This window comes from Diadema antillarum, unplaced genomic scaffold, assembly GCF_040938485.1.
Source record: "Diadema antillarum isolate AM-2024a unplaced genomic scaffold, OU_Dant_1.0 scf00000071, whole genome shotgun sequence".
Taxonomy (NCBI): Eukaryota; Metazoa; Echinodermata; class Echinoidea; order Diadematoida; family Diadematidae; genus Diadema; species Diadema antillarum.
The window spans coordinates 14,288,473-14,303,068 of record NW_027270960.1 but is presented as its reverse complement, the minus strand read 5'-3'; the positions used below and the strand labels follow the sequence as shown (position 1 = coordinate 14,303,068).

At 38.8% G+C, this 14,596-nt stretch overlaps 1 protein-coding gene across 1 annotated transcript in view; it reads left to right on the top strand.

Annotated features, from left to right (window-relative positions):
* LOC139716950 (calpain-5-like) overlaps positions 1-14,596 on the top strand; it is a 32,716-nt gene that overhangs the window by 16,766 nt on the left and 1,354 nt on the right. The window contains exons 5-12 of the mRNA XM_071628478.1: positions 904-1,096; positions 3,517-3,713; positions 4,949-5,026; positions 9,697-9,892; positions 11,434-11,547; positions 12,180-12,376; positions 12,850-12,977; positions 13,940-14,076. Coding sequence (XP_071484579.1) covers positions 904-1,096; positions 3,517-3,713; positions 4,949-5,026; positions 9,697-9,892; positions 11,434-11,547; positions 12,180-12,376; positions 12,850-12,977; positions 13,940-14,076 — 1,240 coding nt within the window. The remainder of the gene's footprint in view (positions 1-903; positions 1,097-3,516; positions 3,714-4,948; positions 5,027-9,696; positions 9,893-11,433; positions 11,548-12,179; positions 12,377-12,849; positions 12,978-13,939; positions 14,077-14,596) is intronic.

Genomic DNA, 14,596 nt, shown 5'->3' with positions numbered 1-14,596 from the left:
GTTATGATAAAGATCCTTTTAATATGTCATGGAAGGCTGCCAAATTCAAGGTATTCCCTTTTAATAGTTTTTAAAAGTCTATGTGAATAAAACGTACATGTATGCTGTTCTTTTTGTTTGAGTGTTGTCTTCTCATAAAATCAACTATGGTATGAAGAGGTTTTTCTATCAAAGGGGTCAAGGTGTGTATCACATAACTTGTGCAGTGCTTGTCTTCCAATATTCATAAAAGTACATTTGCAAAAGACAGAGATTAATGTGAGCAGACATCGAGACTTTCTTCCAGCATGTGCTTTGATTAGCTGTAGATGAGACTTGAAATCCTTCTGTGGGACGTTCTATTTCTTCGGTGATGTTAAAGCATCTCTGAGTCACATGAACAGATGGCTGCTTTTGTCGGTTGGTTTAATACATTTTGGGCATATTGATGAGATACTTTTGAACACTCATGAAAGGAATCACTGCTTCAAGGTACTCTAGGCCCATGCTGAAGTGGCCATTATGATCCACATAACTATGAAGACTACATCCTCAATCGTCAGGTGAGAATGATAAGAGCGTTACGTTGCCTCGAACACTATGGCCCCAATTCAGGAGAGGAAGGTGGTACAATTGAAAACATGGTTTAAACCATGAACAAAGATCATAGTTTTTTATGGGGCACCAAGTGTAGCATGGCTTATTTGAGTTAGGAAATCAGTCATTTCATCGACAAAATATCTGATTTTGTAACAAAATGGGCCATGCGACACTTGGCGCCCCCAAAATACTGATGGTCATTGTCCCAATTGTACCACCGTTGTGAATTTGGGCCATTGACTCTTAATAGTGAGGATATTGTTGTATTTTCATTGATTTTAATTGTATATTGCTGAATGTTCTCCACTCATACGCATGTTGCAGGATCTCTGGTTGCTATGAGAACCTCGACGGTGGCAACACGGCCGACGCCCTGGTGGACTTCACAGGGGGCGTGGCCGAGCAGATCAATCTCCAGGAGGAGAGCTTTGTGGGTAATTTGGAGAAACATAAAGAGCTTCATGCACACATGAAGAAGTACAGCGAGAGGAGGTTTCTCATGAGTGCCTCTATCAAGGTATGTCCTTGTGCCCGTTTCATTCGACTGCCATTTTTCAGACCTGGTCCGACAATGTGAATTTCTTTTGAATACATTCCATGTGCCAATAAGAGTTTTGAAAATTTGATGCTACACGTAAAAGAATTTAATAATCTCCCATTGCAGATATTTGTTGAAAAAATAAAAATCATATTTCCTTTGCATTTGCAGGTGAAACAAAAGAAAATCTCAAAATAATGTCAGGAATGTACCACTTTATACAGCCACTAATTTTGTAATAGGGGGTTTTGTTTGAGACCATACAGACAAATAAAGCTCGTGATGAACTAGACATGGGTTGCAAACTCCTCAATGTCCCATAAAATATGGTAGAGGAGGAGGAAATTATTGTGAAATATAATGCTTTGAGATTACAAATGACATACTTTCCAAATATACATTTGTAAAATGAAACTGATAACCTACATGTACCAGCAATTTTGCTCATTTATTGTGACAGAACTGTTTGCTCTAAAGCTGCTTCAAACATGTGGAGCAAACGTGAACATGTACTGTCTAAGCTGTTGTTTTTGCAAGAGTTTAATTTTCACAAAATTTGCAAATTCAACAACATGCGCTAGGTTAATAGTGCATTATAACAGCCTTGGTGTCAATTTGCAAAAACAACATCACGTGAAAATGTCTGTCACAATATATGCGAAAGTAACAGCTTAAGCAGTAATGAATTACGGTGTACCTCCACTGGCATAGGGCGGACACAGAAGGCATCTCAAATGTCCAACTACCTTCTTGCCATGGGCGACCAAATGTTATCATGCCAGTATTAATAGACATACAAGTGTATTAGTATCCAGCCATTAACTAATTGGTATTATTGATTGATTGATTGATTGATTGATTGATTGATTGATTGATTGATTGATTGATTGATTGATTGAATGGTTTTGATAATAACGTCATTGCAGCCAAATGCCAAATTGTGACATTATACATCAAATTAAGTGAAACAAAATTAAGTTAGCTTCAAAAGCAATTAAAAGGTACACAAAAAACAACAAAATATCAAAATGTACATGTACAAAAATATTATTGATGAAATGAAGTAGAATGAATTCCTCTCTCAAATATGAAATATCAGAGCTAGGAAACTGTGTTGGGTTTTTTTTTTTTGTGTGTGTATGTACCACTCTCCAAACATATGTGAAAATTAATAGCAATGAACTGCAGATAAGATAAAACATACACCTGTATGTGACTTATTTCGGCTGCAGACCAAATCTGGGCATGAGATGTCCAGTTTCTCTGTCTTGATTCCTTCAAACCTTCTGAAACTGTACAGTGTATTTCTTATCTCAGATTGGGCCATATATTTGCCCATCACTCGAAGTTATCCCGGTTAATACAGGATTGTCGACATGATCATAAACATTGGGAACACTGTTGTAGTGCAAGTTGTCATACATCACATACAGCTGTAGGGCATCAAGCAAAATTGACTAATTTTCACAACAGAAGCAGCATGCGAGGAGTATCCAACCTCTATGCCCAAGCAAAACTGATGGAAGTACAGTATGTAGCAGTTTCATTTCCATGTCTGTGTGGCCAGTACATTGTGAAAGAGAAAGAGAATAATGAGTAAATTGTAAAAATACAAATTTGTAGTAATAATGTGTGAAGTTTCAAAACAAACAGGAAGCAAATACATGTACCATTCAGTTATCAAATATCAAGTGCAATCTAAACCTGTTTACAGTTGTGGCTTTTTCAAGGGAAGCAGGAAAAAAAAAAGTGGCCATTGTGGACAGCTTGCTGAGCAATGTAGAAAGTTTGGCAGCAACTGAGTGTGCTGGATGCATGTACACCATAGAGAATGTGTACAAATGCATTGTATGTAGTCAGGATGCATGTAATTAGTGTGCAGATGAAGCTTTATAAACAGTTGCTATATTAAACAGAGATGCAAACACAGTTTTCAGTCATACCAAAATAGTCAATTATGAATGCAATTTCTGTTATTGCTGTTGTTGACATTCATTTCTCTCACCTGGCTGGCCCTGAAAGGACACATACGTGGTGGCCTCTTTTATTTCTGTGTTGTTTAAAATCACACGTGGGATGCAAATTTTGTGGCTACTGTCCACTTTAGACAAGTGGCTGCCATTCGCAGGCTCTTTAATATCATATTTTTAAGAGGAAGGGGGGGGGGGGGTTTCAGTGACTGCAAAAATCAGATGGCTAATAAGGACAGGTGGCAGCTACATGTACACTGTAAGACAGGTTTGACTGTACAAGTGTACGTACACTGTACATAGCATGTGAGTTCTCTCAAACTTTTATGTGCAACTTGATTTCATCTTTGTGCATCTTGCCTATTAAAATGCATTCTTTTTGCAGTGTGCTGTCAAATCCTCTATCATTTCTACGTATCATTTCATCAGGTGACCAGTGCAGAGGAGATGGAGGCTAGAACCGATGTCGGTCTGGTCAAGGGCCATGCCTACGGTGTGACAGCGGTCAAGACTGTCAAGCTGGGTGAGTCCGGCCTGCTGAACCTCTTCAACAAGGAGAAGGTGTATCTGGTGAGGCTGAGGAATCCGTGGGGTGAGAAGGAGTGGACTGGTCCCTGGAGTGATGGGTAAGCTTAGATGATGCTGGTCCTGGACTGAAAACAGGTGCTACACATCGTGCCTTCCTGTCAGACTGTAGTCCAGAAATCTGCTTTTGCAATCATTTTGTGCTTTCAAAAGTACAACCGTGTGTAGGCCTCCACACTTTTCTGTAAAGTTGCATATTTCACTTGTTGTAGGATGCATAGTGTGGCAAGAATAGAATTGCACATTTATTGACAGGCATTGCAGTGAAGCTGTGAAAAAGGAAAGTTTTGATTGGTCAAGATATGTGACCCGCTACAACAAAATGATCCTAAAGTCGGGGGAGGTCGATTATTTGAAAATTGCATGATATAATCCCCTATTAAATCTTTCTGCTTTAAATTGATATATAACACATTTTATAAAAATAATCGGCTGCGGAGATATCGATGTTTAAAAGAGAGCATGTCGAGACGTCTGGAAAATCACTGTTTCGAGAAAAGCGCCCTAAAAGTCTTCCTTTCGACGCAATCGCGATCAAGGGACACGCAAGTCAGTTTTCACCTCTGAACAATAGAAGGTAAGCCCTAGCAACCCCCGAAGAGTTCATTCAAGCACATCAGCGTCGGCGGTCTCCTTACCAACCAACCAGTGACCAGGATGTGAGAAGCGGCTGAGCATGGCGCACCCCGCCCGCACGCAACAGTCGACTGGGCAGTGTGCGAGCTTCACGCTTCGGTTAGCAGCAAGCAGCAAACTGACCAATGAGATCACTCTGGTCGTTGTTAGGGGCGGAACCTATCTGTGGCGCTCAATCCAAATTTTCGAACCAGTTTCTGCTTTGTTGAAACGCCAAAAAACATGGCTCAGAAAAACGCTATTTTTTGGTCTTTCCTTTGAACATTTTGCTTCAAAATTTCGACAGATGATAGAAGACATGTTAGACTCCAATAATATATCAAAATCAGAAAATCGTAAGTTTTGACCAATTTTAATGCTCTGACTTCAAACTCTATTTTCACGGCTTCGACCATGCGCGACATTAGGACCTTTTTGTTGTAGCGGGTCACATATTGTTTAGTCTCTATAGGACATACATGTATAGCAGGCATCAGTTTAAAATTTTCAAGAGATCTGCATTGGAATCAGTTGATTTGTGACATTTGTGTCATATTTGTGCATGAAGAAGCAGAGAGTAAAAAGCTACCTTGTATCATCTCATAATTAATTTTTTTTCTTTATTTGTGATGTTTTGTTTTATTTTTCTTTTCTGTAATAGGTCACCTGAGTGGCAAAAGGTCAGTGAAAGTCAACGCAAGAGCCTTGGCATCGTTAATGAAGATGATGGAGAATTCTGGTAAGCCACCTGCTGAATCTAGAATTTGTGTTGCTGTTCTTTAATGCGACAACCGGTATCTTCAACCTGGCCTTCATTGCCTTGTACTATCTCAGAGAAGAATATTCTTCTCTCCCAATATTTAATCTCAGTTTATTTGAAAAACGTGTACCCATTAATATTTCTGTTATGCTAGCATGACCTAGTGGAAAATTATTATCTACTGTAAAGTCAGTATCATGCCATAGTTTATTTGAAAGATATTTTTTAACAACCTTAATCCATTGAGGACGAGTCCCATGTATACTCGGGCAAGTGTCTGGGAAATGCATGTTGTAGCAAAATCAAACCGTCCTCAACGGGTTCAAAACTTTTTTACTCAATTTCATTTTCATATAACTTTGTAATACTCTTTACCTTTTACTGAAGTTATTATTCTCATACCGCGTGATCACACTAGTCCCCGCATCATGGTGAAAGTTCCAACCCACAAGACTTTCCTCTCCCAAATCATCTTGTGGACGCTCACTGGGACCTGCCCCTCTATCCCCGCAAAGCAAGTCGGGTACAGGGACAAAGTTTGGAGGGGAGAGCGACCTTGGGCCATACGTAATTGATAGCACCCAGCTGTATTCAGTAAAATGTGCACATGCATGAAATCTAATGTGAAGTTGCAGGGCTCATCCCAAGCCCTAATTAATTGCCCCTCAGCTTTTGGACAATCAGGCCACCAATGTACAGTGTAGACGGTCAGACGTAATAAAGATAAGTTCTCTGGTGACTGTCCCCACGAGATGTGTGAAAGTGAAATATATCAGACTGGATAGAGGAGTGTGCGTGAGGCTTGAATATTTATACCCCCGCCAAACGAAGTTTGAAGGGGGTATATAGGAATCAGCGGACGGTCGGGCGGTCGGTCGGGCGGTCGGGCGGTCGGTCCGTTGCAAATCTTGCGTCGCGAACTACTTCCTCAGTTTTCAACCGATTCCCATAAAACTTGGCACAGATGTGTGCCTTGGGTTGTAGATGTGCAAGACGTATTTTTTGACAGTACCCAAAAGTACGTTGCCATGGTAACGGCATATTATGGGCAAAAATGGGTACAAATCTTGCGTCGCGAACTCCTCCCACAGTTTTTGATCAATTTTTATGAAATTAGGTACAGATGTTCATCTGAATATGTTAATGTGCAAGACACATATTTCCGCAGTGGCAAAAAGTGCGTTGCCATGGTAACGGCATGTTATTGGTAAAATATAGGGCAAAATGCTTCATGGCAAAACTGCTTCATCAGTGTTCTTCCAATTCTCATGGAATTGATATTGAATGTTTGTCTTAGGATATAGGTCAGCATGACACATTTCTTGACAGTGACAAAAAGTATGTTGCCATGGTAACAGCTCACATATTATGAGCCAAAATGATGGAAAATTTTGTGTTGCAAACTACTTCCTCAGTTTTTGCCCAATTTCCATGAAACTTGGTACAGATGTGTGCCTTTGGTTGTAGATGTGCAAGACGCATTTTTCGACAGTACCCGAAAGTACGTTGCCATGGTAACGGCATATTAATGGCAGAAGATCAAGGAAAGATCTTGTGGATTTAACTACTTCCTCAGTTTTTTGACCAAAGCTTATGAAATGTTGTTTTGACCAAAGCTTATGAAATGTTGTTTGGTGGGGGTATAACCAGTCGCTGTAGCGACATTTCTAGTTTGTGCTTGACATTATCTCTGGTTGATAGGCTCTGTAGCATTTTTACCTGCATTCCTAGTCGCCGTAAATGGAATTGAAAATTGCGTGCTCGAGACAATATGTGAAAAAAACACAAACAACAGCCATGATAATGATAATAATAATAAGAAGAAGAAGAATAGTAATATATGTCACATAATGCCACATGAATTACATAACAAGAAATATGTATTTACTGGATGTAGAGAGCAAAAGTAGACTGTACATTTCAGTCTTGGATTACATATTGTACAAATGGATGACGCTACCTGAGTTTAACCCTAACTTACCTGGGGGGGGGGGGGGGGGCCATAATGGCCCCTCCTCGACGAATTCCGCGACCATTCCGCCGGGCAAAATTTTTTGACCGCGCCGCTCGCTGACTTTTTACTTTCAAGTCTCACGCAACTTTTGAGACCAAATTTGTCGCGCTCGGGCATACCGTTCCGAAGCCACGCCCCTTCAAAAAATTTTCGTCAACCCCAAAATTGCTCAAAAACGTGATTTTGTGTACAAAGTCAATACAAATTGTGTTTTTTCAATTAATTCATATAAAGATTCATATTTTTAATTTTAATGGCTGAAATAAATTTATTTTAGTAGAATTATGCTTCTAAAGATGTGTATGACAAATTCTGCTGAAAAAAACAACAAAGACAAAAGTTCGAAAAAACAGAGAAATAGATAAAAAAATGATAAAATAATAAAAAACATAAGAAATGAATTTTGATACTGAATTTTTTTTATGCACAAATGTTTGGAATGTCACTAGAAATATTTACACCAAAAATCAGCATTCCATAAGCTTTTATAAGCCAATTACAGACGAAAATGATGTTTTTTGCATATATTTGCATAATTAATTAATTTAAAATAGAAAATGCACATTTTTTGAAAATTTAACATAACAGTCTTGTAGATTACATCCGGCTTTATGTTCATGCAAAATTTTGCGGCGATCGCGCGATCAACGGCCGAGATCTGAAGGGGGGGCCATAATGCCCCCCCCCCCCCCCCCCCCAGGAATTCAAGCTTGCTACAATGTAAATAGCCCAGGTAAGTTAGGGTTAAGTGTAGTTAGGGTACATATGCCATTGTATACAACATGAACACAAGATGGGCTGTTTGTTTTGGCTACCTGGGAAGATGTTGCCATGTGTGTAATTTGTGGCTTATGTTGTGGTTTGTGAGGCCAATCCTTATAAGCACCCAGCCATGTGGCAGGAGATTCCAATGACTTCCTGTACGTAAAGTATGCAATGTCCTGAAGGGAGTTACTCTGTATTTCCTGTTACAGAAGAAGCTACAGTGAGTGAGCAATCCATGAATTGATACAGCTCTATTGAAACAGTGACAACAATAACAACAAGAGGAGCACTTGGAGAGTGTAGACCTCCGCTAAGCAGCTCATTTCCACCCGTGTATATACACACATGCTTTGATTTCCTAATGATCCTAAGTCTACCCAAAGATATGTAAAAGATCTTGGAGCCTACATTATTGTAGGCCTGCATGGTGCACCTTGAATGCACACTACGAGTGCACTTAATAATATACACACCTTTAATGAGTTTGCTGCATTTGCCAAACCTGATTATCTTCCAAAAATTTTTACAAAAAAAAAAAAAAAAAAATCCTGGATCTAGACAGTGATCCCAGATGACTACCAAAATTTAATAATCAACTAGAGAGGGGCCGTCAAAGGCGGCAGACCCACGCCTTAAGTACAAAGTCGGGGTAAACATAATGTGCATTCGGTCATGTACCAGAATTCGGTCACTTAATTGCCAGTGTGCTTTATCACGAGCCAGTGAGTTCTACCAAAGATCGTACACTGAAGTGTACGATCTTTGGTTCTACAGTCACATCACACGCAAATCACATCATTTCACATACGGTAACACTCATTCACAACAGGAAAGTCCTTTAGTCTCCTCCAAAAATCCATCGAAAATCCCAAATTCCACCGTCAAAAGTGCAGAATCGGAACTTTTCCAAGCGCGCGCGAATTAAGTCCAGTTTTAAGAGTATTGTCTACGCGACGGGTCGCCGAAAAAGCGCTAAAAATCGAGAAATATGCCGTTTTTCTTGCGGGATATTTTGATTATAGCAAGCCGAGAGTGTGATGATATCAAAGGTCGTATGAGTGTACGATCTTTGATGGTATCCACAAAAGCGCAAACGAAAAACAAAATTTACGTACCCCCTAGGCAATTACCCCTATGATTAGTGTCTACGGGAATTATTCAATGCAAGGGTTGAATGCAAATGTCTACTGCACCAGTATTCGGTCACCAACGAGCGCCGCAACGTCCCCGATGCAAGTTTGCACCAACAGTGTAGAGCGCGATGCATTTTCAGCGGCCTTGCACACGCATTGACATTGAGCGCGCATATCGTGCAGTGTGACTGCGACCGAGCAAATGCTCCTCCAACGAAAAAAACAATCAATGTTAATTTAAAAAATCATCAAAATACGGGCCAGTTTGTGACGACGGAGAACGAACTTTCATAAATCTAGAAGGACATAGTCCCTCAAATAGGTCTAAACATAAATTTCGGAATTCTTACGAACATTTGAGCAGCAAAGTCGGATCGTTTGGGAGTTTATGTTTTCGTATGGTAGCGGAAAATCGCAAAGTGAGAAACGGGAAATTTTCGGAGTGGTCACTACAATACTACATACCATGGGGTCAAAACTTCAAGGTCACACAGAATTTGCAAGGGTCAACCGATTATCACCAAAATCTAATCGATTCTTTCCTGCCATTATCCAAACATCCCCTGAACATTTCGTGCAAATCCGTTTACCCGTTCTCTTGTTATCTTGTACACAAACAAACAAACAAACAAACAAACAAACATACCAAACCCTTTACATAACCCCCTGCCGATTTTCATCGGCGTGGGTAATGAACCTTGACAGTAAGATGCTCCAACTTCTTGTGCTCACCCCAGGATGCCCTTTGAGGAGTTCTGCTCCCACTTCACAACTCTGGTCATCTGCCGCATGCCCAACCAAGCCTTCTTCAGCCTCCACCGCACCTGGCACGAGACTCTCCTCCTCAGCCAGTGGAAGTTCAATTCCAATGCAGTCCAGAACCGCGCTGGTGGCTGCATCAATAACAAGGACACTTTCCTGCAGAACCCTCAGGTATGCATTCATCTCCATACAGTACCTCTGACTTTATTTCTCCTTCTTTTTTTTTTTTAATTATCTTAGGTGTATTCTCCTCTTTGTTTTGCAGTTTTTGTCAACAGCTTAAAATGTATGTCTTCTAAAATACACTACAGGTTCATATTTACAACTTTAGGTTTATCCAGAGTTGTCAACTAGTTTGTTTTTGTGATCATCATAAAGTATGTTTCTTCTTTATCAAAATATTAACAGGAAATTTCAATGTTTTTGAAGGAAAATATCTTCTTCTTCTTTTTTTTTCAAGTCTTTTGTACCATGCTTGAATTATGTACAAGTTTCCTCTTCTTTAATGTGTTTTTGACTGTGCAACAGTTTTTTTTGTGTGTGTGTGTGTGTGCGTGTTTGTGTTTGTTTGTATCTGGAGAGGCTGACAGTACTCCTCATTATAAAGACATCTGTGTTACTTTTTCCATTGATTCAATCATACTGTTAATTATAATTCTAGAGTGTGTACTCTTTTGCATGGTTTTGAAGGATATTACAATGAAAGTCTGTGTGGATAGGGATAATTCAAATATTAAAGTGGATTCCTCATTACAGGCTGTGACATGATAGGACCACCTGTAAAATGTCTAGAGAAGTTGAATAGAAATGGCATCATACAATTATAGAGAAGTTAGGGGAAAAGGGGAGAACTATATGTGATTGTACATCACAAATCCAAGAAAAAGTCGCACCCCTTGATTTTATGTGAGGACTTTAAAAAGGTGAAACAGGTCAACCAAGTCAGTCTTGAGTATTTTTGATATTTTCTGAAAGAGCTATTCTTCTACATTATTCTTAAGTGTGGGATCATAAAATGAATAATAAAGTGTGTTTCTGGAGTAGTGTGATCAGGTACACGTATGTCCTAGAGGTCCCATTTCATTTCCTGAAAATCCTTTGCACACTCGTTACTTTCAACTCCAATAACTTTTGAACAGATACATCGTAATGCTACTGCCTTGAAAGTTGGTTGGCATTAGTTATGGCCAGAATGTATTGATGGAGCATGCTCGATTTCAGCGTAATCTTATAATTTCTTCATTGTTGTTGCTCAGGTGGTTTACATCCTGTTTTTTGTTTTTGTTTGTTTTTGTTTTTGTCCCATTCATCACACAGCTAGCATGGCTTAGTAAAGATAAAATGCTTGAATTACCCTGTACTTCAGAGCCTGTTTTCTCAGTTCACACTTTTCCAGATTGTGTGCTTTCTTTCCAATATTTTGATAGGTTAGGAGAGTCCATTTCAATTGAGTAATACATCATTTTAAAGCTTAGGGTCTGCTCCTTCAGAATCTTCCCTTAACTAAAAATCCATGTCTGGTGACTTTTCGTTGGTTTTGTGATGCAGGGTCACATAATACAGTGACAGATAATTTCAGTAGGCAGATACAAGGAAGATGATTTGACACCCTTAACATTGCAAACTTTGTAAATCTGGTAAAGGTAGGAGTTTGAAACGGCCCCCATTTCAACCCCTGATTGTGAATCCCATCTCCCCCCCCCCCCCCCCAGTTTCTCCTGAGTGTTGATACAGAGAAAGACGACATCATTGTGTCACTGTCACAACCAGACACCAGAGCTGACCAGAACGAACAGGCAAAGACCATCGGCTTCTATGTCATGGAGGTGAGTCAGTGACTGTGTACATCTGAATACATACAGCTTGTCTGATCTTGCAACTACCAGCTTTAGAACTTATGTTTGTCAACTGATTTGCTGGAAACAAAGTGATACTGCATATGTCGTATATTTAGCAAGTCTAAATTTCGTGAATCGGAACTTCCCGACAATTTTGTGAAAGATTTGTCATAGATATTTATCTTTAATGTAAAGCAAATTAGTACAATGTTTTACATCTGGAAGATAATTTCATGGGCATCTTCATATAGATTTACTTTAAGTTTTGATATGACAAAAATAACAGAATAAAGTCCATAGAAAAAAACAAAACAGCAAGTATTGTTTTATGTCATGAACTTGGAGATGGAATGGCCCAAAATTCAGTTAATTTGACAAGGAAAAAGATACAAACAGTAAACACATTAGAAAATACAACCAAAACATAACTGTATTCGGCAACAATGGGTGATGTCTCAGTTCTCTTGAATTTTTTGTTCTTTCTTTCTTTTTCCTGTTTCTTTTTGTGTTGTTATTGAAAGAATGAAGTAGGCTTTTCTACTTCCACCAGTTTGGAGAAGAGAATGTTTTCTTTATTTTCGATTGTGCTAAACATTATGTTGTATTGATTTTCTTGGCAGGTTGAGAGCAATAGAAAGTACAGGGCGCACTCAATCAAGCAAAAGGCCTTCATGTCTACATACATCAATTCCCGGAGTGTGTTCGCCAAGCAGACCCTCCTGAGAGGGCGCTACATCATTGTGCCAACGATCTTTGAAGCCAAGATCGAATCACCTCTAATGCTGAGGGTTTTCTCAGACACAGGGGCCGGAGTGAAGTAAGTTTAACCATTTCCTCATGCCAGCTAGTTCGCTCCTATTTTATAGTGTTCATTGTTTGTTCTACTCTGGTATGATGTTTACATATCGCCATTAGTACTTTAGTTTTATGAACCCCCGAGTCTGTAGTAGGTGGCACTTGAAGTCACCCGGCAAGCAGCATCACTAATCACTGTATTTTTTATTATTATTGTTATGTATACTTTTTTATTATTTCTATTAACATTATCACCATCATCATCATCCCCATCTCCATCACTTTGATTGTCATTTTACTTTCATTATCATTTTAAAAAGTGGTATTTTATTTTTTATAATTTGATGCATTTTTGTAGTCTTTCCTGGCAGTTTTCATAACGCTGTTGTTGTTTATATATAGTTATCATAACTTGTATTTATCTGCAAATGCATTTTGCCGTGTTTTTATGTGAATTATAACTGTATTTCTCGTCCTTTATTGTTTTTGTTGCAGAGAACTGAAAGAAGACTACCCCTCTCCTGGAGCAATGGAGTGTTGTCGTGGTGGAAACATCCAAGTTGTGTCACAAGTTACTGTCCTTGGGGCAACCAACCTTCCCAAGCAGGACCACTTTGGAGGAGGTATAGAGGGGGAGGACTATGGGAAGAGACACACGATAGATAGATAGATAGATAGATAGATAGATAGATAGATAGATAGGTAGATTGTAGATAGATAGATAGATAGATAGATAGATAGATAGATGCGTACATACATACATACATTACATACATACGTGCATGCATACATGAATACATACATACATACATACATACATACATACGTACATGCATATGTGCATACCACACAGAGATAAATGATATAGATATATAGGTGGATAGATAGATAAATAGACAGATAGATATCTATAGGTACATAGACAGGTGGGGTAATAGATACACGTAGGTGGGTAGATAGGCAGGTAGTTTAGATACAGCCTGTAGATAGAAACACATAGGTAGATATTTGAACAGGGAGATATCTATTAAGATATGTTTATGATATTAAACAAGGAAAGGGTGGGGGGAGGTGAATGCAGTAAGTGCATCAAGTAGATATTTCATATACATACATGTAATACATACAGAGTTGTACGTAGAATGTAATGTAATATTTCTGGATAAATGAATAGGTATGAATAATAGGTTGGTAGGTAGAAAGATTGACCAATTGATAGCTAGATGTTGAGGAAATAAATGATTACAATTGAAAAAAATGATGTGCTGTATTGCTAGTAATCCGTTGGAAGTTCTTTGTTCTGTTTTGTGTAAGTGTATGATAGATAAATTACATTTACATGGAATTTGTAATAAAGCTCTGAAATCCATATAAATTATTACCTCCAGATCAGTGCACAAAATAGATTCTGACAGAATTGCAAAAAAGAAACCAAGTTTTACTCATGTTTATTGCAGGCAATGATGTGTCAAATTGGACTTCCTAGTTGTAGTAATAATATTGTTGGTTCAAGCAATACAAACACAAAAAAGACAAGAGATATGAGATTGAATTCTGGTGTCATTGGTACCTGTCTTCCATGCAGGAGCTGACCCTTATGTGTACATCAAATGTGAGGGGAAGACGGCCAAATCACGCGTACAGGAGAACACTCTCAACCCAGAGTTCAAATACAACGCCATCTTCTACCGGCGAAAAGCACAGCAGCCCATCGTCATTGAGGTGAGTGGTCTGTTTGGCACTTGTCCCCTCTTTTCATACACTTTACTGCAGATTTTTGGTAAGGTTGCCATAGCAATGGGAACAGGGTCAGTGCGTTCAAATATAAAAAAAATAAAAATGAAAATAATCATAATGAATGACAAATCAGCATCACATACCTCTCTTATTCTTGAACAGATTCTAGCTGCATAAAAGGGATGGTATAGTTTTGGCTGAGATGGGGATTCAGGTTTAAACAGTTTGCAAAATAATTAGTAACCACTTTGGAAAAATTAAAAAGCATACAATTCAAGGAGGAATTAAAAGTTTATTTGAAGAAAGTAGGTTTTAAAATGTCTGAGATGTCCTCGAACAAAGTAAAAAACAAAGTGGTCCTAGTAAAAGGTGGGACCCACAAATTCAAAAAGGTGAATGTAACTGTTGGGGTATAGCATCTAATCAACTGTATACGTAACTGTGTTGAAACAATAACAACTGCTGTTTGTGAGAGGACAGAAGCACTCTGACACTCAATCAGTGC